The sequence below is a fragment of the Bos javanicus genome, chromosome 6 (genome assembly GCF_032452875.1).
Source record: "Bos javanicus breed banteng chromosome 6, ARS-OSU_banteng_1.0, whole genome shotgun sequence".
Lineage (NCBI taxonomy): Eukaryota > Metazoa > Chordata > Mammalia > Artiodactyla > Bovidae > Bos > Bos javanicus.
Window position 1 is genome coordinate 117,254,138 of NC_083873.1, and position 27,502 is coordinate 117,281,639.

Genomic DNA, 27,502 nt, shown 5'->3' on the forward strand with positions numbered 1-27,502 from the left:
CATGAGGCTGAGGGTGCCCTGGGGCAGGACGCGATCACGTGAGTGCAGTTCTCCGGCGCCCCAGGGCCCACCCTGAACTAACGGCCAGGCGGCAGACACCACCCACAGGGTCCGACGTGCTGCCGCCGCACCCGAAAGGAAAAGTAGAAACGCCTTTAGTGGCGAGTCTTACGTTTACAGTTTATTAGCTAATCAACATCAACATGCAAAAATAAGCGCTGAGTACAAACCTCTACCATACGGTTTCGTGTAAACTACAACAGTTCGTCTGATTTGAAAAGTCATTGGTGGTTACTTCAACTGAACTACTGGCTTCTGTAATGAATAGTGTTTAGAGCTAGAGTCACTGAGCCGTCGGCAAGGCCTCTGCAGACACCGGTCCAGTGGGTTTCCACGAGATACATTCTCAGGCAGGAGATGAGGCGGCGCGAGGGACGTGACCCTGAACCCACACGGCTGAACGCGGCCTCTCGGGTGCGGCCCCGGGCAGGCAGCGGTCCTGGAGGCCAGCGCCACCTGCAGCCGTGGTGCCCGCATTTTGGCAGCAGCTCTACAGAGAAGTGACAGGGTCCCTCGTGGCACCAACTCGCCACAGGTCGGTCTGGCGTGGCCACCACTGCTCCCGGGCCATGGCCAAGGGCCAGTCCGCCCCGGGGGGGGGGGGGGTTCCTTGTTAGCAGAAGGGAAGGGACTGTGAGAACACAGGGAAGGAATCAGTTCCTGTGGTGAAAGGTTCCAGCCTCCCTCCGCATGGTCAGTCTGTAAAGAAGTTTCTCTGAAAGGTGAAAGCACTTCAGAAGCGTTAACAGCTGACATGTTTCAAAATCGAGTGCACGCTTGTTAAATCTTTCCTCCTCTCTTCCCAGGAGTGTTGTCGTCGCTCACTGATCTTTGGTCGCAGAAACAGAAAGGCAGGTAGGCAGGGGCCTGAGGCCGCTCGGCGTGGCGACCGCCTACATGATGTACACCTTCTCGGCCTGGGAGAAGTGGAAGACCTCTTTGGTTCTCGGGCAGACGACCTTATCATCCTGCCGGATAGAGAGCAGGGACTAAAAGAAAGACCAGGCGCATTAAGAAGGGCCAATCCAGTTTACATCAAGGTTTCTTATGAGAAACCCACAGAACCGACTCTCAGGAAACAAATCGCTTCATTTCACTAAAGTCACTTTCTGCAGGTACCCCTGCCAAGAAGTCCTGAGCTTTCTCCACTGCCCCCAACCTGCCTGGCAGACAGATCAGGCACCAACCCGCGGGGCGCTCTGCCCTGGCCCCGCCCCACACGTGACCCCGCCCCCTCCGCACAGGCCCTGCCCCCCGGCCCTCACGTTGTAGCCGTAGACGTAGCCGTTGGGCAGCATCATGGGCGGGTTGTTCTCGTTCATGACATCTCCCGAGATCTTGCAGACGAGGCGCGAGTTGGCGCAGTGCGCCATGGGTAGGGGCTGCGCCAGCTTGTTCAGCGAGCGGCTGCATACCGGGCAGTCAGGGCTCCGCGAGCTGCCGTCCTCCTTGTAGCACTGCCTGCGCACGGGTTAAGGAGGGTGGGCCAGCCGAGGTCCCAGGGTCCCGAGCACCCCACGGAGGCTACTAAGCGTTATGGTCCCTGTCTGGGCATGGGAGCCCTCCTGGCACTGTCTCAACACTGGGGCTGCAATGCAATTAAGGCAGGGGCTGGGGGCTGGGGGCACTGCACAAGCTTCAAGGACAGGGACTAACTGGTGAGGAGCGGGGTCTGGACACCAGCCCCGCACTAGGAAGGGCACTTGGGGAGCACTCCCGAGAGCAGGATACGGGGTCTTTATGGCCGAGAGGCCGGCCTGCAGGGTGAGGGTGAACACTGAGCTGTTTCCCAGCTGGTGCAGTCGGTAGTTGTCGTACCGGAACTGCTGGATCAGCATCCGCCACCGCGCCGGGTCCAGCAGGTCCTGGAAGAAGCGGGGCAGAGTCGTGATAACAGGAAACAAGCTCGAAGTCTCTTCCCTGCAGACGCAAAATGAGAGCCACCCCGCTCAGCCACGCGCCGGCGCCCAGAGGACAGCCTCGACTTCCGCCCGCTGCCAGGCCACCGCTGACTCCCTTTCTGGGACACCGACTCGTTCTGAGCCTACGCTGATGCTCTGGAGTGTGTGTCCTGTGGCCCGGAGACAAGTCAAGGACTCGGGGCTGGAAGGAAAGCCACTCACTGAGCAAGGTCCAGAACCTCTTGCTAAGAGCATTAAGGTTTGCAAGGAGAAGCCTTATTCCAGGGAACAGCTTATTAGAATAGAAAGTTAAATCTGGCTCATGTTGCTCCCTAAAACCACCTAGGTTTAGACTCAAGAAGGGGTGGGGGCAGGAACGGAGGGGAAGGCAGCCAAGCAAGGGCACAGTCAAAGGTTCTGTGAGCTCCTCAGAGCCCTGGCATAGGGCGCACATCACACTTCCAACATTTACAAAATGATTTTTAACATTTCTTTCATCCAACGGTCCATGGTGAAGGAGGACCACCCCTAGGGGCTGCCACACCCAGCACCAGCTGTGAGCCCTGCAGTCTCTGCTGCTGCTGCTGCTAAGTCGCTTCAGTCGTGTCTGACTCTGTGTGACCCCATAGACGGCAGCCCACCACGCTCCCCCGTCCCTGGGATTCTCCAGGCAAGAACACCGGAGTGGGTTGCCATTTCCTTCTCCAGTGCATGAAAGTGAAAGGTGAAAGTGAAGTCGCTCAGTCGTGTCTGACTCTTAGCGACCCCATGGACTGCAGCCTACCAGGCTCCTCCGTCCATGGGATTTTCCAGGCAAGAGTACTGGAGTGGGGTGCCATTGTCTTCTCCGAGTCTCTGCTACACCCCCTCTCAAAACAAAGTACTTTTGTCCATTCCCACTGTGACCCATCTGGACACGTCTGACCTCTTGCCACAAGGGATGAAGGCATCACTCCCTTAATGAGGCGGCTCCAGCACGTGTCAGGAGTGTCTGGTCCCCTGCTCCTGCTTCCAGGACAACCGTCCCAACTCTGTTGCTGAGCTTCCTGTACCTGAGACCCCCCACCTGTCATGGGGGGGTCATGGCACTCCTGTCATCCAGGTCTCTTTGGTGCTACTTAACCTGCCAGACCAGCTTTCTTGGACTATAAAGAAAGCTGAGCATGGAAGAGCTGATGCTTTTGAACTGTGGTGTTGGAGAAGACTCTTGAGAGTCCCTTGGACTGCAAGGAGATCCAACCAGTCCATCCTAAAGGAAATCAGTCCTGAATATTCACTGGAAGGACTGATGCTGAAGCTGAAGCTCCAATACTTTGGCCATCTGATATGAAGAGCTGACTCATTGGAAAAGACCCTGATGCTGGGAAAGACTGAAGGTAGGAGGCGAAGGGAACAACAGAGGATGACATGGTTGGATGGCATCACCAACTCGATGAACGTGAGTTTGAGCAAGCTCTGGGAGTTGGTGATGGACAGGGAGGCCTGGCGTGCTGCAGTCCATGGCGTCGCAGAGTAAGACATGACTGAGTGACTGAACCTGCCAGACCAACCTGAACAGCCAAAGGCTGTTGTGTCCCAGTTAGTGGAGAACTCTGCCCAGGGGAGGGGACGCCCGCCCTGGGGTCTGTTCCGAGGCTCGGTCCCTCTGGCTCCAACAGCAGCGATGACATTGCTGCCTGGCTCTTTACAGCTGCTGTGAGGCCTCACCAAGGAGTGAAGGGACGTGCTCCACACCCTCCTGAGCTGCTGTGAGGCCTCACCAAGGAGTGAAGGGACGTGCTCCACACCCTCCTGAGCTGCTGTGAGGCCTCACCAAGGAGTGAAGGGACGTGCTCCACACCCTCCTGAGCTGGGCACCTCACCCCCAAGGGCAGCCAGCCTTTGCTGCACTTTGAAGAGAAAACGCTATGAGTTAAAATCTGAGTTTAGACCTGAAGATCTTTGTGACCTGCTGATTTATTATATTCCCAAACACCACAGAAAGTGTGAATTCAGTTGGGAAGAAGCTTCCAGCAGCTTTCAAAGGACCTGCAGGCACTTTGGGCGGTGGGGGCTGGGTCTGCCCAGAGGCTCCCACACAACACTGAGGGGCAGCGGGGCTGCAGGGCAACACTCGGCCTTGGACAGAGGCCAGCTTCACGGCCCAGAGGACACAGTGGGTCCAGCACCCAAGGGTTTTACCCTCTGCCCACAAGTACACCGCTGAAACACTGAGGCCCACAGTGACGGCTGGGAGAGGCCCTCTGGGAGGGGATGAGGTCATGGGCAGGGGCTCACAAATGGGATTACTGTCCTTCTAAGAAGAGCCCCAGAGAGCTCCCGACCCTCCCACTGTGGGAGGACCCAGCAGAAGTGACCCAGGCTGGCGCCTGACCTTGGACTTCCAGCCTCTCGAACCCTGAGCAGTCCACCCTGCTGCTCACAGCCCTGGTCTGTGGTCTGCTGTCGCAGCCGCCAGGAGAGGTTAGCAGAGGACGGCTACCAGGCGTGGACGCTGTGGCGACAAGCACCTGGACCCGGGGGTGGGCTCCACCACACGGAGCAGCAGCTAGACCAACAGAACGGGCCCTCAGAGTGAGGGTTCAGGAAGAGAAGGGAGTGGCAGAGCACACCCCAGTCTCCATAGAGAAATCTAAGAGCTGTGCACCAGCACCATCAAGGCCACTGTGATGAGACCTCAGACCCGCGAGGACCGAGGTACTGGGAACTGGAGCGAAGGCTCCTGTTACACAGGGTGGCGACCTGGCAGAGCTGTGCTTGTGGACGGGGGCTGTGGGTGGTGAGTCTAGCATCCAGCTGAAGCTGTCTCTGGGCAGAGTGGGGAAGGTGTGGCTTGGCTTCTCTTGGGTGTTTATCCTGGGAGTGGGGGGGTGAGGGGAGATGAGCCCAGTGATCCTGACGCAGGGAAGAGAACACAGAGCAGGAACAAACGAGGTCAGCAAAGACGCCAGCAGAACCATGCAGAGGCCAGGCCTGTCCAGCCTTGACCGGGCCTCCAGAGGAGTGAGCAGGCACTCGGAATTGCCCTTTCCAGCAGAAGTGCTTTAGGAGCCATTCTGATCAAAGATTTTGCCAGCAAAACGGGAACAAGGTGGGAAAAAATGCCTAGGTGGTGTGCGGGCCATGCTGGTCAGTGGCAGTGACTGCAGGCCCAGCCCAACCCTAAGCCCGGGGCATGCAGTACCTTGTAGGGGGAGATGTGTGTGTCCGGCGGGAAGGCCAGCATGCCCATGACCTGGCGGACCTCGTCCAGCTGGCTCCCCTCAGCCTGGCTGAAGTGCTTCCTCGCGTGTCTGGAAAGGCAAGCGCAGCCTGAAGACGTCTGCATTCCCACCGCCCCCACCCAGGCACCAGCTGCGCCTGCCCACACCTAGCCCGGGAAGGGCCCAGAAGCCTGCCCCGCACGTTGGGGGGTCCTACCTCACTGCATCCAGCCTCTTGTTCTGCCTGATGAGCTCAATGAACTCCTGGATCCTCAGGCTAAACTCCAGGCAGCTCTGAGGGTGAAGACAAGATAAGGACCAGCTTAGCCAGGCCCACCTGAAGCCACGTCCCAGCTCGAGGCCGCACGCACTGCTACAGAAGCTCGGCATTGCCGGGGAGGCAGGGCTGCTGCTGAAATCCTAATTTCAACCTGCCGCCAACACTTGCTGGGTCCTGACAGGCCATGGCCCGGCCCCACCCCACATCTCTCAGGGCCAGGCCAGGGAGGGCCGGGCGGACATGGGGCGAGGAGCAGCAGGGGTGCTCCCAAGCTGCAGCTGGCTGCACGGACGCAACAGCCTGGTCAGCAGACTCAGCACAGTGCCCTCGCCACTCCCTCCTACCCACAGGCCTCCTCTTTCCAGCCCCGGGCCACACCGAGGGCTCCAGGGGGACAGAGCCCCGCATGAGGACCCACTCACAGTGTGGGCCACGGCGAACCTGGGAATGAGCCAGCTCAGAGGCCCTGGGTGGGCAGGGCCTCAGCACGTGGCCAGGACCGGGCGAAGATGCCAGAGGTGGGCAAGCAGGTCAGGGCCAGCTCCTGGAAGAGCCCAGGATGTGCCGCGGGTGCGAGGGCCCTGGGGCTGGGGCTGCTGTGCTGGGAAGCGGCTGTGGCCCAGCTCCATCTGGGAGGCATCTGTCCCGAGGCTCTACAGGAGACCCGGGGGGATGCTAATACGGCCGCATCAGTGGGGTAGCTTGAAAGGAGCCAAGCGAACTTTGAAACCTTAGCAATATCAACCCAATTTGGGCTAAAACTCCTGCAGCTAGGGGTAGAGGACAAGCAGGCAAAATTAACTTTTGTGACCTAAGATAAAAAACCTGGATTATTTTACCAAAAAACTAAGACTATAACATCTTCAGCATGGCTTCAGAAAACACTCAGTGTTTCCAACCAGAAAGAGTACGTGGAATACACAGCACGGAGGCCAAGCTCAGGACTTCCGCTGTCGTGCCCACAGTGCCCAGGCCCTGACACGAGGCCCTGCCTCGTGCCTGCTGCTTCCACAAGTCTGCCAACCTCATGACTTGCTCCCCGCCCCCCAGCCTGGCGTACACACTGCGTTCTGGGCAAGGGCCTGGGCTGGAGGGACCCTGGGAGGACACCCTCCACGAGCCCCCAGCCTGGCCCCAGGCACACCAAGAGGAGCGCAGGCTGACCTGACTGCAGACCGTGCCGCCCGGTGTCAGGGGCACAGCAGAGGTGCAGAACCACTCACCTGGTACCCACACGTCCACTCCGCAGGGGCTCAGAAAAGGTGGTCTGCCTCCCTGCCCAAGCCCCCCTTCCCAGCCTCTGTGCAGGGCACTGCGCCCTGGGCAGCTATCTGTCCTGACCCCAAATGGGTGGGGCAGGGCGAGGGTGGCGTGGCAGGCGCCACATGAACCAGTGAGGAAACACCCCTTTCCGAGGCCGGACGGGCAAGGCGGAGCCGGGGACGGGGGCGGGGGGGGGGGGGTGGGGGGGTGGTGCGCTGCCTGCCTCCAGGCCCCTTTCAGAGGCCGGACGGGCAAGGCGGAGCCGGGGACAGAGAGGGGGGCGCTGCCTGCCTCCAGGGAACGGTGACCGCTTCCATCTGGGGCTCCCGGTCGCGGAGCGTTACCAGTAAACCCTAGGTCAGCTCTATAAAACCGACCCAGGGAAATGTGTCTCCTTATTTATGGTGGGTCTTTGCTCTCCAAGTTAACCCTCAGACAATCCCCTGAGGGCGGACACACGCAGGTGTCCAGACTGGACAAGGACGGCTACCATCTGGTGAGCATATCACACACGACCTGAGAAGCTCTGCGCGCTCCCGTTCACAGCCCCACTGAGGCTGCAGACACAGCACGCACGCTGCCCCTGCCAGCCTGATGTGTCCAGAAACCCGCCTCAACTCACTACTTTGGAGGTATTTTCAACGACGGGAAATGCGGGTCTCAAAGCTTCTTTTCCCGTCTAGAGCCTCAGCACGGATCTGAGGGACCCCTGGCATCTGGCATGGGCCCCCTGACCCCCCGCCCCCAGCCTGCACATGTGATCAAGTACCGGCGCTCACGTGTGCCCACAAGGGGACAAGCTGGACAAAGCATGCACACCGGCTTGTGTTCAGCGGAACTCTGTACTGAACGCGTTCTGGTGCCCTCTCAGCTTCTGGACGCGCTTCTGGACAGCTACTTATGTTCCCTCCGGGTACGTGGCGAGACCACAGGAGCGTGCCCTGATGGGCTCACCCCGCCAGCCCACCCCCTGGCAGGCAGGTGCAAGGCTCCCCGCTGCAACCCGACCCCCGTGGCGTGCCTGGCCAAGCAGCAGTGTTCTCGGGGAGGGAGCAGGGCTTGCAGAAACTGCCTGTTGCACCGGAGGCCTGTTTTCCTTCTGCCCTGGTTCCCGCCGAGCGCACAGCCGTGGGGGTGGAGCAGAGCGCGGGCGCGTGTTACATACCAATTCTGGCTTTCCTTTTATGGTTTCCATACCAAGATCCTCACTCTCTTTAGGGGAGCCACTGGCCACTCTACTTTTCCGTCCCGTCTTCGCGTCGTGCTCGCTTTGGCGGCCCTGAGTGGCAGAGAGTGTCACCCTTGGCTGGTGACTATGTGCACACGACAAGCTCAACGGGGCGGGGTTAAAGGCACTCGGTTTAGAACACAGTTTTTCTAATGGAGGCAGGAAAGGTTAATACAATCAAGCATTTCTGCAAGCCCTAAGGCGTTGACACCTTTCAGGAATCAAGTTTAAATTCTGCAATTTATGTTTAAGTGTCTATTTTTTAAGCTGCTTCTGGGTCTTAAGAAAGGCTGTATTCGAGAATATCCCAGCCTGGAACTCTGCACCCTCACAGGCGGGCACCCACTCACTCCTCGCAGGGTGCCTTCCTAAGTCAGTGAGTGGGTGGGTAGGAGCTGGGCCCACCCGCTCCCATCCCTGGCAGCACATGCGTGGTCCACACCATGTGCCTTCAGAGCTTCACTCAGCATCTGTCCAAACCACAATGCAGAGTGCCCTTCGGAGGATTTCCCCCAAAACCCAACACCACCCTCTTATGTAACAGCCCCAAACCCACACCAAACCCAACAAGCCCCCGTTATGCATCCACACACAACTCCGAAACAACAGGCTCTGGGGCAGGTGGCGCTGCCCCTCCCGGCTCTGCAAGCTCTGCCCAGGCACGCCCCGCCCCCTCCAGGAGCCCTGCCAGGTAGAGCCCCGCCCCGGCACGGCCCCGCCCCTCCGGGAGCCCCGCCCCCGCGCAGCCCGCGCACCTTCATCTTGCGCAGCCGGGACTTGTTGTCATGGCACCAGGCCAGGCAGGTGGCGGTCTCGCGCCTCTCCAGGGACTCCTCCACCTCTTTGGCAGTCAGGAACATCTCGATGTTCACTAAGTCCTGCAGTGAAGGGAGCCCTGGCTCAGAGTACTGGACCCCGGGCCCCCCCAAGGCTGGACACGGCGCCCGGCAGTTGGCATCCCGGCCTCCTCTCATGCGAACACCCTATCCGGTGCTGGGACACCCCGCCGCAGGCCGGGTCTGCACAGCACGCAGGCCTGGGGACAGCCCAGGTCCTGCCAGAACTTGGGGCCCCACCAGCTCTCACAGGGCCAACATATGGAGAGCCCGGTGGTCCATACTCTCAATTTCTATGGGTTTTACTCTGCAGATTGATTTCAAGTTTAGGCTTTTGAGAAGGGGCAGCTGGGGGGCTGCACGTCTCTCGCCTCTGTGGTCTGCTTCTCTCCTACCCTGAGGAGTGCAATCTGTGCAGGCCAGCCCAGTGCCGCTGAGCTGGAGGATCCCAGCAGAGCCAGGGACCCACAGGAGCAAACCCACCCACTCAAGTTCACACCTGCGAAGTCGAGGGGGCGCTATGGTGCCAGGAAGTGGGGGGGGGGGGCGGGGACAGGAAGCTTGGGGCCCAAGCAAGAGGTTGGAGTAGCCAGCGAGAAGGACCTCCCTGGCCACACTGGGCAGGTAATGGACGTTCCGAAATGACAAATGAGGGGTCGCCGGGAGAAAATTTCAGAAAGTGAGTTTCTCTTCCCTCAGGAGCAGATTGAGGAGGCCATTTTCTGTTAGCAGGTGGAGGGATATCCAGCACACAACAGCCCTGGAGCTCTCGTGTCTCCAGAGCCTCCACCTAGGTCACGCGGCCATCTGGACCACAGAGCACGGGACAGGACACCGCCTCGCCCGCGCTCTCTCGGCCAAGGCAGGCCACGCAGAGCAGCTCGGAGCTCGCCACGGAGGTTCCGTGTGCAGCACCATAGCCACGTCAAGCTCCGCGTGGGAGCTGTGCTGCAGAAGGACGCAGAGCCCTACTGGTGGCCACAGCACGAGGAAGGGATGCCTGCTCTACTTCAAGAGAAAGTCAGTGGAGGCACACAGCCAACAATGTTGCCGTGAAACCAAGCACTCACAGCAAAATCAACAAGAGGCTCCACCAGCAGCCCCGGGAGGGACAGTGGCAGATGCTGGCTGGAGCCTGCAAGACGCGCCCCCAACTGCCCCAGGCTGACCCCTCCTCGGCTCCACGTCCTGACTGCCAGACAGCAGGACACGGTCAAAGAGGGCTGGAGCGTGGCCAAGCCAGCACCGGACTCCAAGGCTTCCCACCACAGCCCGTGCTCTGCGCCCAGCTGCTCCCCCGGCTTCCCCCTGAGCGTGGGGCTCAGGTGAGGAAGTGCCCTGTGGTTGTCCAGCCAGGACTCACTAATCCAGCCCTTGGCTCGCTGCCCTCCTTACAGAGGGAGCCGTGTTCTGGTGCTACTTCCTTGGCCGTCTCTGCACAGTCTTCTTTTTCCAGAATGTTTCCCGCTAGGCCATGGCTAGGCTGTCAGATGACACGCTGTCTTCCTTCTCTCCTGTGTCCCGTCCTTTCCAGGCCTTTTCTAACTCGCAGGCGGTGGCCTCTCCTACCCACCCCCAGAGTCTAGCCTTTCCAAGTCTCTCCCTTTCCTGTGGACAGTCCTCTGATGACTATGGACCCTGGGTTGTGGGAGCCACGGTAAAAATGTTAAACCAGTCAGCCGAAAGTGAGCCACGGCAAGAGAGCACCACCCACAGCCCCCTCCCGGGAGGCGCCACCATGGAGGTGGCTAACACGGGGCCACGGCTGACTCCACCAGGCTTCCTGCCCACCACAGCCACCAGTGTGGCCCGTGCGCCCTTCCGTCTTCACTGTGTCTTTGGATGAGAAGGAGCCCCAGCGCTACAGCCTGTTCCTGGGAGGCCTCGCCCACCCCAAGGCCAGGACAACGCCCTCCTGTGTCTGCTTCAGAAAGAGAGCTGCGTTTCTGTGCTCAGTGTGAGGCTGGGGGCTCCACGGGAAACCCCTTCTGGGACTGGCTCCTAGACGTTCACACCAACTGACCTTCTTCTGAGGCCCCTGCCCGCCCCCCGCTGCCCCTCTGCAGACAGGTGACCACCGGCCCCTGCCCGCCCCCCGCTGCCCCTCTGCAGACAGGTGAACACCAGCCCCTGCCCGCCCCCCGCTGCCCCTCTGCAGACAGGTGAACACCGGCCCCTGCCCACCCGCGCACTGCCCCTCTCTTCACCTCTGCAGACAGGTGACCCCCAGCCCCTGCCCGCCCCCCCACTGCCCCTCTCTGTGCCTCTGCAGACAGCTCACCTTCACCACATCTGGTCTGGCTTCACGCTTCTCCCCCACGGAGCACACCCAGGGGCCAGGAGGCACAGGGAGCTTGGGCCTCGCCAGCCAGCACGGGTGGGTGAGCCTGGCCACGCCCTCGCAGGTGCAGGGGAGGGCGCAGGAGTGAAGCCTGACAGACGGACAGGCTGTGCGGAGGTGAGGCAGGGAGAACCTGTGGTGAGGCGGAAGCTGGCATGGTGGGCTAGGGATCGGGCGCCGGGGACCACTGGGCACCAAGCTGAGACTGGCAACTCTGTCATCCACAGCAGGAGCCTGGGCCTGGGCACACCCAGGCCCGGGGCTGGGGTGCAAGTGGGAGGACGCCCACCCCTAACCCCCCACGAGTGTATCAGCCACGTCGGAGGAAAGGCCTGGAGCTGTAACTAGGTGAGGACATGGAGCCCGTGGGAAGCAGCTGGGCCGGGCACGCTGCTGGGGACCCCAGGTACCTCCTGGGACGGGAGCAGGGTCACACACTGGGGTCTGGAGCCACAAGGGCCGAGCCCTGTCAGCCCCGAGCAAGAGCCACGCACACTGGGTGGGGATGGATTGTGGTGGGGGCCGGGGGCCTGAGGACACGGGGCGAGGAGACTCAGCCCGGGGGTCCCAAGTGCAGCAGAGGAGCCGGCTGGGGCAGGACCCGGGATGCAGAGACAAGGACACTGCCCTCAACAGAGGAGCTCCCGCCAGAAGCTCCAGTCATGGGAAGTGGGCACATGGGGCCGGCCATGCACTCCTGCCAGGCATGCCTGACTGCTATGCCCGCCGCAGTGAAGGTTGCCCCCGGAACACTGGGGTACCGCTGCCCCCAGCCAGCGGCCTGAAGGCTGGAGCACGGCACAGGTGGACCCGCAGAGGCCAGCGCAGGCCACGGACAGCCCGATCGCCACCGCACACAGCCTGGGGCATTGAGCGCTTCCACACCTGCACCCTGGGGCCACCACAAAGGGACTGACGGAAAGCACAGCCAGCCCAGAGAGAGGCTCACACACGAGGAGCGGGCACAGGAAGCCTCTGGCTTGGGGTGGCAGGTGCGACCCCGTCCATACCCGTTACTCCAAGTCATCACACGAGGGAGGGGCTGCCCGGCTCAGGACACGGTGAGGGTCCCGTCCGTGCCCACCTCGATGCCGCTCTGGCGTGCCAGCTTCACAGCCGTGTTGTAGTAGCCGCAGCGCAGCAGGTGCTCCACCATCATGCGGTCCATGCGCTTCCTCTTCCACACGCTGGCCGCCGCTGGCTGGTCACTGCTGTGCTCCTTGAGGTGCTCAATCCGGCGCTTGCACAGCTTGGCGCTCTCATCCTCCGCCTGGATGGACTCCACCGCCTGTGCCAGTCACAAGCGCTCAGGATCTCCGGCTGCCCAATGGACCGCCCAAGGGACTGCCACTGGACTCCCACCTGGACCGCCCACCGGACTCCCACCTGGACCACCCACCAGACTTCCACCGGACTCCCACCCGGCCCACCCACCTAGACCGCCTACCCGGACCACGGAAGGCTGGGCAGCAGGGAGGCCAGAGTGGGCAGCAGGCCCCTGGGCCACACAGGAGGGGAGGGGAGGAGCTACTGTTTCCAAGGCGAAGGTAGGGTCTGTCCTTCCCCACGGGGATGTTACTTTCTGTTTTAGGTACTCAAGGTGCACTGCCCGAGGCAGAGAACTTTACATATGTCCAGCTTCCCGGTTAATGAGCCCACCTTGTCGTTATAACCTGAATTTCATCTTTTGTGATACTTTGTCTAAAGGCTATTTAGCTCAGAATTACGATGGCCAAGCGGCAGTGTTCTATACCCGCTAACCACACAGCAGCCACTGGCGACCACCTCAAGTGTGGCTGTGGGACCCTGGCACCGGGTCCGTGACTTTTCCATGGGAACGTCAGTGGCACCGGCGGCTGGTGGCTACGCACTGGACACCATGTGCGGAGTCCTGGTCAGCCCTTGGCTGCTTCCAGCACATTCCACTGTCAAGAAGTCGGCTGTCACGGTATTTGCTGTTCCTTGAAAAAGGGACTCTCCTCTACCTGCTTTTTTAGGTTCTTCAGTCTCACTGAGTGAAAATCCCAGGTAGGCTCGTTTGCATTTATTGTGCTGAGGTCTCTGAGCTGCGGACCGTCAGTGAAAACCTCCCGGTCCCTCTCCCTGCACTCGGGGCCCACGGCAAGCTCTGCCCCACTCGCCAATCTCTTGCCCTCTTTTCATCTCTGTGCTGTATCCCAGGTAATTTCCTCAGGCCCACCTTCCAGCTCTTTAACTCTCCTTTTAGCTGGATCTGATTGTTAAATGTTAAAATATTTGTTTTAAATAAAATCTGAGTTTTTCATTTATCTTTCTTTTCTTGAATTTTTACTTGGTTGTTTTTAACTTCAAATCACTTTCACTTTCTACCCCCTGCAGATATCTCCAAGCTGTTTTTCCATCCTTTAAACACAGTGAAGTGTGATATCTGCTAGTTTCTACCTCTGAAGTCTGTGCGGATCTCCTATTCCTGCTGAGTCTCCGTCATGGTGTCCTGTGTACCTGTCACCTCCCACTGTGCTGGCTACTGTCGCAGAACAACCTGATGCTCAGATGGAAGGCAGCCTCCACTGGAGGCCGGAGGTAGCAGCTGCTGGGACCACGCCTACCAGACGCAGGCTGGGGGCGGAGTCATGGCGCACAGTGTGCGGCTGTGACCCCGGGCGCCAACGCCTGCTGGGCAAGCCGCTTCTAGGCTCCCTCACCAGAGGTGCAGCGTTCTTGCCATCAGACCCCCGCTCTTAAGGGCCCGAGGCCTGGGCCAGGGAGGCCCTTGGTGGGGGCTCTCCCGAGGCAGCAGGGATCCCTCGCCTTCTGCCCCACCCAACCCCAGACCGCGTGTTCTCCAAACCTGATGATTCCTGTGTCATGAACTCCTGATACTTGTGATAAAATGTTTTCAAATATCTTATCTCACTTTGGGGGTATATCTACCATCCTCAGAAACAAGAAAGCCAACGTGCTGTTTTGAGGTGAAATGGTAGAAATAATAAACCTGCTCCCATCCTGGGCCCAGGACACGTGGAGGCAGGAACCGGGAGGGGGGTCGGGAAGCCAGCCTGGCGGCGGCAGAGGCCAGAACAAAACAGGGGGGACCACCCTCCGCCACAGCTCCCCGCCAGGGCAGCCGGGGAAGGGGGCACCCGCGGGTGCTGGCAGCTGGGGGCAGGGCAGGCGGCGCGGCCCGGGAGAGCACTGACCTTCCTCTTGAGGACGCTGAGCTTCTCCACCACACCGTCCAGGAGGCTGACCACAGAGTCCACGGCTGGACAGCCGCTCAGCGTCTTCTCCAGCTCAGCCACCACCATGGTGACGTGGCTCGTCTCGCGGTCGATGTTCTTCTGCGCAGCGCGGAAGCGCTTGTTCAGTGTCTCGTAGGGCACCTGCGGGAGATGGAAAGCCGCTGCGTCCGCGCCCCCAGCGGGCAGGGCGCTTCTGTCTCCTCTAAAACCTGCCTGAGCCCACAAAAGGCCCATGTGAGCGAGGGTCACCCATGTTCCCAGGCAAGGACACAAAGGCTGACATGCGCCCAACCCACGTGAGACGCAGGGCAGCCTCCACTCTCCCCAGAAACCTCCCTGTGCTGGAGAACAGAAGCGCCCCTAAGTTCATCTAGAACAACACAAAGTTAAGGAAAAGACCAAAAAGCAGAGCCATGCTGGGGGCGGGAAAGCCCACAATGACCCTGTGCTGGCCCCGGGGCAGTGACCAGGACGCTGATGAGGCCAGGAGCACAGACAGGAAGCAGCGCCTTGGACGCGGTGGTCAGGAAAGCGGAGGCAGGAGAGGACGGGCAGATGGACTCTCAGAGGACGCCCATTCCCCAGAACACAGGACGGCAGGCAACCCACGAAGTGCCACTGAAGTCACCGCGCCCTGGGGACTCCAAGAGGGACTCCCCACCAAGAGCGGGGCTCCCCGCCGGCACACACTGCTCACAGGGTGGGTCTCCGCGGAGCTGTGCAGTGGCTGCCCCAAACCCACCCTGCCCCGGGCAAGGACCGCTCGCGGGGGTCCTGCTGGCAGCCCGGACACTCAGGAGGAACCAATCCTGAGCCAGGCGCTGTGCTGGGCAGGCAGGAGATGGGGCCTGACCCAGAGCCCGGGCTTCCCAGGAGCAGAGATCCCCGGGGTGACGGCGGGGCCTGGCCAGGAGACTGGGAGACCCGGGAAGGCCACCACCCACATGCCCCGGCTGCCACTCCCACTCAGCGTGGAAACACGGCTGCCCATACCTCGGCTCTCACCAGCGGGAAGCTAAGCCAACCCACCGGGCCTCGGGCTCCCTGATGACTGTGGGCGGGGTGGTGGCTCTCAAAACACAACTGAGCTACAAGCGCAGGCCCAGCGGACATGGGCGACGGCCTGACAGGCCGTTCAGGCCCCTGCTAGCGCTGGACGGCACGGCCTCGCGCAGACCACTGCCTGGTCCCCTGGTCCACCCCGCACACTGCCACCCCTCTGGACCCAGTACTCCTGTAAGCAAAGTGGAGGCTCCTGAGGGGCCCACTCTCAGGTGACCACTCGCAGCACCGTGCACCAGCACCCAACACAGAACCAGGCTCGAGGCAGATGAGCAACCAGTGACTCAGCCCCTCGGTGGAGGGTGTGCCCCGCCTCCAGATGCGATTTCTGGAGGGGGCAGGCACACCTGGCCTCCAACCACTGCCTGTGGGAGACCAGACTCGGCGGGCGGGGCATCTGCAAGGGGACGAGCGGCAGGCAGAGCCCCCAAGACCACACGGCGCCCACACGAGGGAAGACGCCTCAGGGCGCTGAGCGGCCTGGGATCTGCGACCAGCCCCGCCAAGCAGCCTGCGTGGTAAGAGCATGCGAGACACCGTGGGGGCGCAGGGCAGGGGCTGGCGGGGGCGTCACTGACGACAGCAAACCCCCTTTGAGAACCCAGGCAGTCTGTTAAACCCAAGTGGCAGTGCTGGTTCCACTGCATGACAGAGTGAGCGCTCGGCTGCAGGGACCCCCGCCCTGCCTGCTGTGCCCCAGGGACCCCACCCAGCAGCTGTGCCCCAGGGACCACCCTCCCCCCACCCCGGCACTCAGGGGCCACACACGCCCGGTGCTGAGTGCTCCAGTCCCCCTTCTGCCACCCAGGCCTCCCACGGACCCAGCCTCCCTCCCCGTCACCCCTTCACAAGCTCCTGGAACCCATGTCCTTTCCGGGACACCAGGCCACCCAGGCTTTGCCTCTCCCACTGTCCCCAACTGTCCTGTCATCAACAGCTCCACAGGCGCCTTCCTGAAGGGCTTTTGCCAAAAGAAGGGATAGAATTTCAGAAATGCTGCAGACTAAACCACTCTAAAGTATCACTGAGAACAAGGCAAAACTGAGATGCTTTCAGAACGGCGAGACTTCAGGCTTAGCTGCCAAATCCTCTGGCAGGAGAATTACTCAGAGACAGTCCTGGTGCAGATGACAAAAAAATCATGGAGACGCAAGAGATACCAGTGAGGATGGAAACCAGGGAAGAGCCAGACCCAAGAGGAGGCGCCGCTCGACACGCGCCCAGACTCCGGGAGGAGGTGCTGCTCCTCGACACGCTCCCAGCAGGACAGGCAGCAGAGACGGGATGAGCAACATTCAACTTTAGAACTTCCGTGAAACCAAAGAAACCACCATCAGAGGGAAAAGGCAACCTAGGAACAGGAGGAAATTGTGAACCACAGGACCTGGTTGCGTGAGGAGCCTGACGACCCCCATGACTGACAGACAAGAACAGACTGAAAAACAGGCAAAGGACCGGAACTGACACTTCTCTGAAGCAGACAGACACTGCCCCGACATGTGAGCACGGGCGCTCAGCCCCTCCGCTGTCGGGGCAACGCCCTCCCAAGCCTCCCAGAGTGCGCACACCTGGGACCTGTGGAGGGACAGTGCTGGGGGCGTGCAGGTCCCCCCTGCCCTGGGTCCCTCCTCCAGGACTGGGAGGAACACGTGTGCTGTGGCACGCCATCAGATCATCGGAAGCTGACGAGAGGGGGAGCTGAGCTCCGTGCACGACAGCCCTGCTGGACGCTCAGGAACGAGGAAGATGGTCACCTGGTTTTTATCACAGTAAAAAAAGATTCTGAATGATTTTGTTAACATACGGACAGTGGTGCCTGATTCAAAGCACTGGTCCAGGGAGGCTTGGAGACCAAGGAGAGGTGGACCTGGTGGGAACCCACGGGCACAGTCTGTATGGCCAACCAAGGAGGCAGGGCAATTCAGGGCAGAGGACCAACCACATCTGCAGCAGAGGCACCGGGATGGACCCCACATGCAGAGGGCCAACCTGCGCCTCATACAATCTGCAGATTCCCTGGAAAGGGACCGCAGGTGAAAACGTGGATGCTAAAACTGTAAGGTGCCCAGTGGGAATACACAGGGTGAGACTTCCTGGCCCTCAGGGAAAGCTCTCCTGCAGGGATACAGACAGCACCAACTGTAAAAGAAATCAACTAGTCAGTCTTTATCCAAACCAGGATGCCTGCCTTTCGAAAGACAATTTAAGAATAAGGACAATTTACAGTAAGCCGCATCGCTTTCTATTTTACAAATCTCTGACGTATAATTCAGACACCATAAAATTGACCTTTGTAACTCAAGTATACAGCCCAGCGGTGTTTACTATGATCGCCAAGGCCGTGCAACCATCAACACCATCTACTTTCAGAACATTCTCATCACCCCGAAACAGAAACTCCTGCCTACAGAATTCTTGCTCCCAGTCAACGAACCAGCCAGGGATCTCCCGTCTACCTGAACGGACCTGCCTGTGCTGGACACTTCGTATCAATGTAACACATAATATCCTCTGTGGCCCTTCATGTCTGGCCTTTTAACCGAGCGACATGTTTCCAGGGTTCAGTCTGATACAGCGTGCGCGTCACTCCTTTTCACGGCTGAATGGTGTTCCCTTATGGGACCCACATTCGTGTCTGTACTGGTAGAGAGATGGACACTGAGGCTGAGTCCACTTTCAGAGAGATGCCTGCACAGGTTTTGTATGGGCATGTTCGCATTTCTCTCAGAGGGGAACTGCTGGGTCATACGATACCTGTTTAACTGGATGGCTTTCCTCAGCGGTCACACCATTTTACACTCCTTTAGCAAGGACCAGGATTTTGGTTTCTCCACATCCTCATCCAACAAGCCTACTGTCCATCCTTCTGATCAGTCACTCCGTGGGTATAAAGTGGAGCCTCACTGCGGTCTCACGGTTTCACTGACAACGGTGCCTGTCAGCCATTTGTCTCTCTCTTCAGAAGAGTCTCCTCATAACCATCTGCTCGTTTTTGCAGCTTGTTTGTGTTATTGAACTGTAAGAGTTGTTTATATATTCTGGATACTAAAGCCTTAGAACTTATTTGCAAATATTTTCCTTCTGTAAGTAGTCTTTTTACTTCTTTAAAGAGCATCCTTTGAAGAACAAGCTTTTTCAGTTTGATGAAATTCAATTTATCATCATTTAACTGTAAACAAAATTGTTTCCTCCGTTTCCCTTTCACCGTTCATTTCTAGGGTGGAAAACGAACACCATCTGTACTTGCTGGTCTCATGTCCTGAGGCTGCTCGGAACCCGACCATCATCCTGAGGCTGCTCTGAACCAGACCATCATCCTGAGGCTGCTCTGAACCAGACCATCATCCTGAGGCTGCTCTGAACCAGACCATCATCCTGAGGCTGCTCTGAACCCGACCATCATCCTGAGGCTGCTCTGAACCCGACCATCATCCTGAGGCTGCTCTGAACCATCAGTTCCTGTAGGTCTGCATGCGCGCTGCGCACGTGTCTTCCTTAGGACCTTCCATGTACACGATCATTTCATCTGCAAACTGTCACTTCTTTTCCAATCTGATTGCCTGCTATTTATTTTTCTTGCCTAAGCCCCAGTGAGAATCTCCAGGGCAACACTGAATGGAAATGGTGAGTGGCATCCTTGTCTTTTTGCTGACCTTTCCGCGTTTCACCACAGCATGTGATGACGTCTGTAATTTTCTCAGAGACGCTCTTCATCAGGTTGAGGACGTTCTCCTCTATTCCTAGCTGGTTCACGGTCTTTATCATGAAACGCTGATGGGTTTGTTAGTCTGTGTCTGTTGAGATGATCATGTGGTTTTGTCCTTTATACTTTCAGGGTGGCAATGCACTGGCTTTCGCATGTTGAAACAACCTCGCATTCCTGGGGTGAACCCCGCTTCGTTACGGCACAGAACCCTTTTCATGTGTTGTCAGATCCAGTCTGTGGGCACTGCTGAGGAGCTCAGCACCTATACTCATTCATAAGACTGGTGCGGTTTTCTCGTGGTCTGTCTGTCTGGTCCTGGTATCAGGGTAAAACTGACCTCATTAAGCTGAACAGTGTTCCTCTCCCATATTTTGGTTCTCTGTGAGGGAGCAATGCTACTTCTTCTTTAAACACTTAACAGAATTCACCAGAGAAGCCATCAGGTCCTGAGTTTTTCTTTATGGGATTTTTAAAAAATCTCTTCACTTGTTACAGACTATTCAGTCATCATTTTCACAAAAGAGCAATTTTATGACTCAACTCCACACATTCTTCCTTCTACATTTTTGTATTCCTTCTACATGTATTCTACGCTTGTATTCCTAGTCCAACACTCAATAAGGAAGAGGGTCTTGGAGCTTTCTCATCAACTGGAACCAGCTCTTTATGGTTCACATGTGGTGGATTTTTTTTTTAAGGTTTGTCATTTGCTTTTGAATTCTGGTTTCGGGACTTTCTGGTGGTCAGTGGCCAAGACTCTGCGCTCCCAATGCAGGGGGCTCAGGTGTGACCCCTGGTCAGAGAACGAGATCCCACATGCCTCAACTAAAGCTCCCCTGTGCTAAAACTATGACCCAGTGCACCCAAAACAAAAATAAGAAAAAAAAAATTCTAGTTTTACCTTACCTAGTTATACCAAAGATTTAAACCTGTATTAATTAAATCTACTTAATGTTTCCTTGGTAACGTGCAGCGATACAGCTTTTAAGATTACAGGATTTCCCCACTTAATTAGCTGATGTTAAACTATTTCCTCCAGCACCTCCTTGACCTTGAGTGGCTCACAGAAAGTAACCCTGCCTGTTTTCGTGACTGAAACAGATCCTGGCAAACACCCTCCGCTGAGACCTGCAAGAAACCTCTGTAACTCCCGTCCAGCTCTACAGCCACCCTCCCACACAGTCATCTGCTTCAGGATGTGTTGCTTCAAACCTTCTCCAGGGTTTGCTGTGGGTTTCCTCATCGTATTTGCTGACAAAGAAGTGCATTTTCGTTTGTCATCATGTTTTCAGCCACTTTCGCAAGCACAGGAAGGAAGCATTTTGCCAATGGCACAGGCCTTTTATCTTTCACAAGAACCTCAGAGGAGGTTTCTACACATTTATCACAAAGCTAACGGAATCCTCTGAAATTCTGGGCTGCACCCTAAACACAGCAGATGCCCCTCCCTGTCCTGGGCTGACCTCCCTCGGCACAGCACACCCCTGCAGAGGCTCGTGAAGGACAGAAGGGCTGAAAATCCCTATTTCTAAGCCCCCTTCTTAGGAAGATGACGTTTCTGGTCCCCGCCTGTGGGCATGGGGTGAGATGGACCAAGCTGGAGGAGGGACGGGCATCGCTGGCACCTCTGTGCTCCCTGTCTCAGCTCGACCGGAGTCCGAAGTCTCTCCACGCCGCTGGTCCGCCTCAGCACGGGCAACAAGCACAGGCACACGGGGAAGGGCTTTGCACAAGTAAACAGCAGCAAAGACTCTGAGGCCCCTAGTGCTGGCATGTCCTGTAGCAGTGGGGAGGCCACGGCGGCTCAGTGTCCAAAGGGGTGGGGGAGCAGGTGGGAGGGGGAGTGGGGAGGGCAGGTGGGGGAGGAGGGGGAGAAGTGGGGGCAGTGGGGGAGGGGAGTGGGGAAGCGGAGATGGGGGAGGAGGAGGTGGGGGAGGGGAGATGGGGAAGAGAAGGGGGAGGGAGTGGGAGAGGAGGAGGGGGGAGGAGGGGGAGGGGAGATGGGAGAAAGGGGGGCAGTGGGGGAGGGGAGATGGGGAGGGGTGGGAAGGAGCAGTGGGGGAGGGGAGGGGGCCGGGGAAAGCTGGAAGGAGGGGGAAGGGGGTCAAGTCACTGCTGGCCAGGGGCCACTCTAACAGCCCTGGAAAGTGAAAAGTGTCAGTCGCTCGGTTGTGTCTGACTGCGACCCCATGGGCTGTAGCCCACCAGGCTCCTCCGTCCGTGGGATTCTCCAGGCTAGCACACTGGAGTGGGCTGCCATTTCCTCCTCCAGGGGGCCTTCCCTGGTCTCCAGGACCGCAGGCCAATTCTTCACCACCTGAGCCACACTGGACTTCAGTCCAAGTGAGATGGGAGCAGCCCAGCGGCTGTGCAGGGCACAGCGGAGCTGGGACAGCGAGGGCCGCCCCGCAGCCCAGGGAGCCAGGGCGAGAGGCGGCCAGAGTGCGAGTCTGTCCTGCAGGCAGAGTGAGGAGGGGCAAGCTGGGAGAACGGGAGTCCAGGAGGGCTCCACGGTGTAGCCCTAGGTCTGACTCAGCCAAGTCTCCCCACCGGGACTAGGACGATGGGGAGTGGGTCTGGGGAGGCGGCGGGCACGGGAACAAGTTTAGACCCCCAGCTGCTAAGAAGCTGGACAGACCAAGACGGGACATCTGACCGGCTCCAGGCCACCGCTCTGGGGCTGGAAGGGGTCCCGCTGGGAGTCAGGGCACACAAGGGGGTGCTCAGAGACGGTCACCAAGGCCACGAGCGGCCCCGATGGGGGGGTGAGGCGCGGCCGCGCTGTGGGAGCCAGTTGGGGCCAGATTCGGAGGAGGGGCCCGGGGCAGGAGGCGAGGTGAGCAGCAGACCCTGTCAAGGGTGCGCCTGGAGGCCCTGGCCAGAGCCCTGCTGGGCAGCGACTGGGCAGGGCCAGCTTGGAAGCCAATGGCTCACGAGGCCGGGTGGTGGCCCTCTCAGGGGGCCCGAGAGGCTGCCCACTCGTCACCCAGAAGGTCCCAGCGCACACCTCTGGGCCAGGGCCAGGGCCGTGAGCAGACCCTCCTCCCCGTCAGCTGACCCTTCAGAGAGGAGAGGGGTGCGGTCAGAAAGGACCCCCACGGCCTCACATCCAGACCGCTGCTCTCAACAACAAGCAGACGCCAGCACCCGCGGGGCCCCTCGCACAGAGGGGAGGCCCACCCGCAACAGCGGCCCCAGTGCTTGCCTCCCTCAGGCCAGGCGCCATCCCAGACACGGCCCCTCCCAGAGGACCAGGGGCCCAAGAAGAGTCTGACAGAAAAAGCACCAGACGCTGAGTGAAGACAGAAAGAAGAAACCAGGGCGAGGCCAGGGCCACGGGGCCACGTCCTGGCGGCAACGCACGGGCCCAGCCGCTGCTGGGGCGTCCGGACGCCCGCTCCGACGGGCAGGGCCCAGGGAGAGCCACGGGCCGAGGTGCGGAGGGGGCTGGGGCCCAGGAGCGGTCTGCTCGGATGGGGCCGGTGACCCGCTGAGAAGGGGCAGCTCGCCCGCAAGGGCAGGCCGCGGCTGAGAGAGGAAAGCGGCAGGGGTGAAGGCTGGGCCTCTGGTCCGTGAGGTCCCTGGGCAGCCAGGGCCCCTCTTCTCAGCGTGACACGTCCCAGAGTCAGAGAGAGAGACAGTTACTAAAGGATCTCTTTAAATGAACAGACTGAGGTATCTCTTTAGCGGCTGAGCAGTCACTGCTCGGCAACACTCAGTTGTTAAGTGACAGCTTGCAGTGACCGAAACAGTGAACAGCTCTCCTTTTCCAAAGAGTCTGAACGACGTGCACCTGAGAATAACCGACCGCCCGGGGAAGCTGCTTGGCAGGCGCAGGCGGCGTCAGACTCCGCCCTGGGCCTTTTCTGCCCAAGTCCCCACGCCGTCTCTTCCCTGCCCCAGGCATGCAGTGCCCCTGCCCTCTGCAGGGCTTCAGGGACGCCTGGAGCCGCCTGCTCCAGCTGGACCACAAGCCTTCAGGGTCAGGCCTGCCAAGATTTCAACTCAGCCCACGCAGCTCCTCTCCAAACCGGCCAGCCCGCCCCGAGGGCCCTCCCCCACGCCGGGCCTCCCTGAACCCCAGGTCCCCAACTCGAGGCCTCCTCCACCCAGCGGGCGATGGGGACGACCCGACGGGGCTCCACCTGGCCCTCCGCACGGCCACCCAAACAGCGCGCACCGCGACGGAGGCACCTGTGGGGATTCGCCTCCCAGGTGCGGCCCTGAGTGTGGCCCGGCTGTGTTCTGAGCCTCACTAGAGCACAGAGGTGACGATCTCGGTGGGCACGGTCATGACAGAGCTGCCCGAAGTCTGGGGCCTGCAGCGCATGGCAGCAGCAGGGCCCTCGGCCAGCACTGCCCGGGGCTAGGCTCCGACTCCAACAGCTACACAGGAAACTGGAGACCAGTAAGCTCTTTCCCAGACTTGAATCTGTTTAAAATACAGCGACACTTAAAGCACAGCCAGCCTGCAGAGCGTGCAGAGCACCTTCCGGTCAGGCTGCATCTCTGTGGGAGCCTGGGACAGAGGCCGTGCCATCGGGTCTCCTCCATGACATCCCACGTTCCCAGCGTCAGCAAGCGACGCAGCGATGTCAAGCCGGGAGGCCGTGCAGGGTGGGCGCGGGGCTTCAGAGAGGGCCTTCCAGCGAGCGCTTGGTCTGCGGGCTCTGGGAGGCCAAGGCTGGGCCGGGGGCGCTCTCAGGTGAGAGCAGACAGCGTCTGCAGGTGTGACGAGGCTGGACCCGCGAACGGGAGGGCAACCGCGCTGCAAGTGTCTGCGGGATAGGCGGTCACTCTGTGATCACAGAACCTAAAGTAAAAAGCTCCCGGCTGGTGCTAGTGGTAAAGAACTTGCCTGCTAATGCCAGAGATCGAAGAGATGCACGTTTGATCCCTGGGTCAGGAAGACCCCCTGGAGGAGGGAACAGTAATCTACTCCAGTATCCTTCCCTGGAGAACCCCGCAGACAGAGGAGCCTGGAAGGCTACAGTCCATAGGATCGCACAGAGTTGGACACGACTGAAGCGACTTAGCTCACACGCAAAGAAAAAGGAGGTAAGGACCCAGCCCGCCGCCACCATGCCCTCATCACCAAAGCCCTGTGTTTTGCGCCACTGGCACCTCTCAAACCTGAGACCACACGGATCCCCAAATCCAGCTGAGACCAAGTTTGGAAAACTGAACTGAAACTTATAACTTTAGGCATATACTTGGCATGCAAAATACAAAGCCAGGATTTGAAATTGCAGATAAGTACTTGGTCAACAAAACTGTCACCACGCTAAAAGTAGAAAACTTAAATACTTCTGTGGAGAATTAAAAGACACAGGCAAACCCGTCCCCAGATAGAGTGAGGGGCGACGTGCCGAGCAGGGGGTGTTGGGAGAGGGTGCTGATGCGGGGGACCCCTGGCCAAGGCGCCCAGACGAGGCTCCACGTGCCCGGGGGTGGGCCCAGGGGGACCCACGGGAGGAGTGAGGTGCAGGGCCGGTCTCCCACAACCAACGCCACGTCCCTGATCCTGGCTGAGCGGACCCCGCTGATCCATGGGATGACAGACAGGCCTCTATAAAATACGATTTTCCTTCAGCTATCTGAAGGGAAAAAACAGAAGTAAAAACCCCAAAACTGAATGGGACAGTCAGCAAAATAACTTGGAGAATAAACACAAATTGATTGCTTTCGTAATCAGAAAACACTTCCAAAGACAAATTAAAACAGGGTTTCCGGTTCACAGGTTTCCACTCCTCCTTCCCTGAGGCCCGGGGGCATGACCCACAGCCTGACACCCGACAGCACTCCAGGGAACTTCCCCAGCCAGGCCAGGCCCCAGCACCCGCTGCAGGGAGAATGCCTTCCCCACAGCGAGGGCGTCCAGGCCAGCGGCTCTCACCTGGCGGGGTGGAGGCCAGGGCTGTTGCTGGGCCTCCTGCAGCCCCCACTGCAGAGACGCGCCCCAGCGTCCCCAGGCCTGGGGTCGGGGAGGACGGCAGGTCAGAGGGCGCCAGCAGCCTCAACCCAGGCCGCGTCCCACCGCCCCCCACCTCCACCCCCCGCCTGTCTGAAGGAGGCTTGCCCGCGGCGAGCTCGTCCCCACTGCCTGCGGGAGGACCCGCCTTCGCGCTGGAGAAGCACGGCCTTCCAGCACCGGCCTCAGCCCCCACGCACCTCTGCACCCCGCTCAAGATGAGACTATCAGAGCTCCGGAGGCAACCGCTTTCCTGTGCTCTGTCTACTTCCCAGCCGAGCAGCCCTTGTGCCCAGTGAAACTTCCTCATCACCCAGCAGGAACTAGTCCTGAGAAAGGTTTACCAGCAGTGACACGTGTGTCAAGAGGAGAGGAATTATTCTGCAGGATCTAAACAATCTGTAAGGGAAAAATGGACAGAGTACCTTGTGAAAATTCTACTTTCCAAAATCATTCCAACAAGGAACTGAAACGCTTTGACCTGGCAGGCTCGAGGTGCCACTAGAGCGTTTCTCTGCCTCTAAGAACGTCGGCACGCCTCCTCTGCGCCTGTGCGCTCAGTCGACTGCAGCTCACCAGGCTCCTCCGTCCATGGGACTCTCCAGGCAAGAACACTGGAGGTGCGTTGCCACTTCCTCCTCCAGGGGATCCTCCTGACCCAGGGATTGAACCCACGTCTCCTGTGTTGCCTGCATTGGTAGGTGAATTCTTTACCACTGAGCCACCTGGGAAGCCTGCATGACTGCTTTAGTCAAAGTCTATTTAATAAGTTTGGAACTCAAACTGCGTTCATGATTATGAAATGAGAGAGGAGGACTTGGAGGAGACATCCTTCCTGTCTGGTGTTTGCCACCTTCTCATGTCTCAACTTTCTCGTCTGTCAGTCGAACGGCAGGCCTGACGGGGTCTGAGTGAGATAATGGGTCAGCAGTTAAGGGCTCCCTACTCACACTTTGTTTTTTTTTGGTGGAGGGGGGTGGGACACTTAGTCGGGTGCCTGGGGCAGCAGAGAACCCTGGCCTCTGAGTTGCAGGGTCTTGCCCGAGTTGCGTGGAAAAACACCACCCCCTACAAGCAGCGTCCAGCAAGCAGCCCTCTGGTTCACGCCAGCGATGCAGGGCTTCCCTCCCTCCCTTCCCGTCAGGGCTCAAGGAGTAAGGACTGTGGCAGTACCTCCCCCAAGCCAGAGCCCGCACGGCACCCTGAGCGGGGTAAACAATCTCAAAGGGTTGAGGACCCTCCCCAGGTCTCCCGAGAAGTGAAAAGAGCTCATGGCAATCTTGCCACATCGCACCCACCACCTGTCACCGTTTTGGTGGACAGGGAAGCTGGGCCCTCCAGGAGCAGAGACGCTACCTGACCCCCAGGGAAAGGAACTCAGACTCACACAGGCTCAGCCGCAGCTCTCCTGGGAATGTTACAACCTTGACGGTTGAAGGAATTTACTCCCAGGTGTTTCATTGCAGCCAATCACCACTGAACCCTCTAGTAACGAGGTAAGAACTACGAGGGTCCCTCTCCCAGGAACAGCGATTGCACTGCAGTCTCAGTCGACTTGCCCAAGTGACCATCCAAGGTCACGAAACTGGCGACCGAGCGGTAAGGGCTGTATTTCAGGTTTGGTGACGCCCCGCAAATGGGCTCCCATTGGGTCGTGAGGCCTCTCCTCACAGGTCCCTAATGAGAGGCTGGAAGCCATCCGTCAACACCGTCTGACAGAAGCTTCCGGGACGAAAGCTGGACACAACCGCCGGCTATGGTCTCTCTCTAGCTGGGTGCCCCCGACCCCACACCCCCGAGACCCCCGCCTCCAAAGCAACCAGCCTGCCTACGGCCAGAACGGTCCCTGATGAGATTCGCGTTCTTTTCAGGACGAAGGGGCCACCATCGGGCTCCAGAGGGCGAAGTGGGGCGCCAGGGAGACGCGTTCCCTGCCCTGTCACGGGGGCAGGCGGGGGCATAGACGGCCACACGCCGCACCCGCCCGGCCAGCAGGTCCCCGGCCCCCGGAGGGCACGGCTTCCAGCCCCCAGGCCTCCGGGGAGCCCGGGACCCAGACAGCACCGCACCCAGGCCCCAGACCCCGGGCAGCCCGGCCCCCAGAGCCCGGCCCCCAAGCCCTCGGCCCCTGCCCGGCGCCCCAGGCCGCGCCCCGGCCTCGGCCCCGCCCCGCCCCCACCCCCCACCCCGCGCCCGGTCGCCGCCCAGCCCGCGGCCCCTGACAGGCGCGGGAGCGCCGCGGTCGCAAACCCCACCTTAAGGGTCGGGTACTCCTGCACCTTCAGGGTCATGGAAAGCTGAGCGGCGGACTCCTGCACCGCCATCTTGGATCGGCCAAAACATTAGCGGGCGGAGGGGAGGTGCGGCGCGCGGCACGCCGGGAGTGACGTCGAGGGGCGCGGCGGGCCGGCGTCCGCACCAATCGCCTCC

General features: G+C 59.6%; 2 protein-coding genes across 10 annotated transcripts; one reads left to right on the top strand and one right to left on the bottom strand.

Moving 5' to 3' along the window:
• Nucleotides 1-154: 154 nt before the first annotated feature.
• Nucleotides 155-27,463, bottom strand: MAEA (macrophage erythroblast attacher, E3 ubiquitin ligase). Of its 5 annotated transcripts, XM_061421088.1 has the most exons (11): nt 27,328-27,413; nt 25,273-25,471; nt 14,292-14,474; nt 12,197-12,400; nt 8,691-8,813; nt 7,873-7,986; nt 5,382-5,458; nt 5,146-5,254; nt 1,792-1,925; nt 1,326-1,521; nt 155-1,049 (listed from the first exon to the last, which is right to left on the bottom strand). In XM_061421088.1, the coding sequence occupies exons 3-11, from the start codon at nt 14,397-14,399 to the stop codon at nt 954-956; spliced, it is 1,161 nt and encodes a 386-aa protein (XP_061277072.1). In that variant the 5' UTR covers nt 14,400-14,474; nt 25,273-25,471; nt 27,328-27,413; the 3' UTR covers nt 155-953. The 5 variants fall into 5 exon arrangements, with proteins under 5 accessions (XP_061277072.1, XP_061277068.1, XP_061277073.1 ...); XM_061421084.1 differs by lacking the exon at nt 25,273-25,471 and having other exon boundaries at nt 27,328-27,463; XM_061421089.1 differs by lacking the exons at nt 25,273-25,471; nt 27,328-27,413 and adding an exon at nt 26,460-26,847.
• LOC133249960 (uncharacterized) lies at nt 8,813-12,200 on the top strand. 5 transcript variants are annotated; one of them, XR_009737183.1, is made up of 3 exons: nt 8,813-10,933; nt 11,044-11,229; nt 11,340-12,200. XR_009737183.1 is itself a non-coding variant. In XM_061421098.1 (2 exons), the coding sequence occupies exons 1-2, from the start codon at nt 9,893-9,895 to the stop codon at nt 11,458-11,460; spliced, it is 621 nt and encodes a 206-aa protein (XP_061277082.1). In that variant the 5' UTR covers nt 9,698-9,892; the 3' UTR covers nt 11,461-12,200. The 5 variants fall into 5 exon arrangements, 1 of the variants encoding a protein (XP_061277082.1); XR_009737184.1 differs by having other exon boundaries at nt 11,044-11,148; XR_009737182.1 differs by having other exon boundaries at nt 8,813-10,096; nt 10,550-10,933; nt 11,044-12,200.
• Nucleotides 27,464-27,502: the final 39 nt, after the last annotated feature.

What these genes read in the sequence shown, in the direction of transcription:
- LOC133249960 (XM_061421098.1), top strand. Translation starts at nt 9,893, where the DNA reads ATGCTGGCTGGAGCCTGCAAGACGCGCCCCCAACTGCCCCAGGCTGAC. An exon ending in CCCCTGAGCGTGGGGCTCAG is followed by an intron (nt 10,097 to 11,043) that starts GTGAGGAAGTGC and finishes GTGCCTCTGCAG; the next exon opens with ACAGCTCACCTTCACCACAT.
- MAEA (XM_061421084.1), bottom strand. Translation starts at nt 27,396, where the DNA reads ATGGCGGTGCAGGAGTCCGCCGCTCAGCTTTCCATGACCCTGAAGGTG. An exon ending in AGGAGTACCCGACCCTTAAG is followed by an intron (nt 14,475 to 27,327) that starts GTGGGGTTTGCG and finishes CATCTCCCGCAG; the next exon opens with GTGCCCTACGAGACACTGAA. An exon ending in GCTACGTCTACGGCTACAAC is followed by an intron (nt 1,050 to 1,325) that starts GTGAGGGCCGGG and finishes TCTTTCTTTTAG; the next exon opens with TCCCTGCTCTCTATCCGGCA.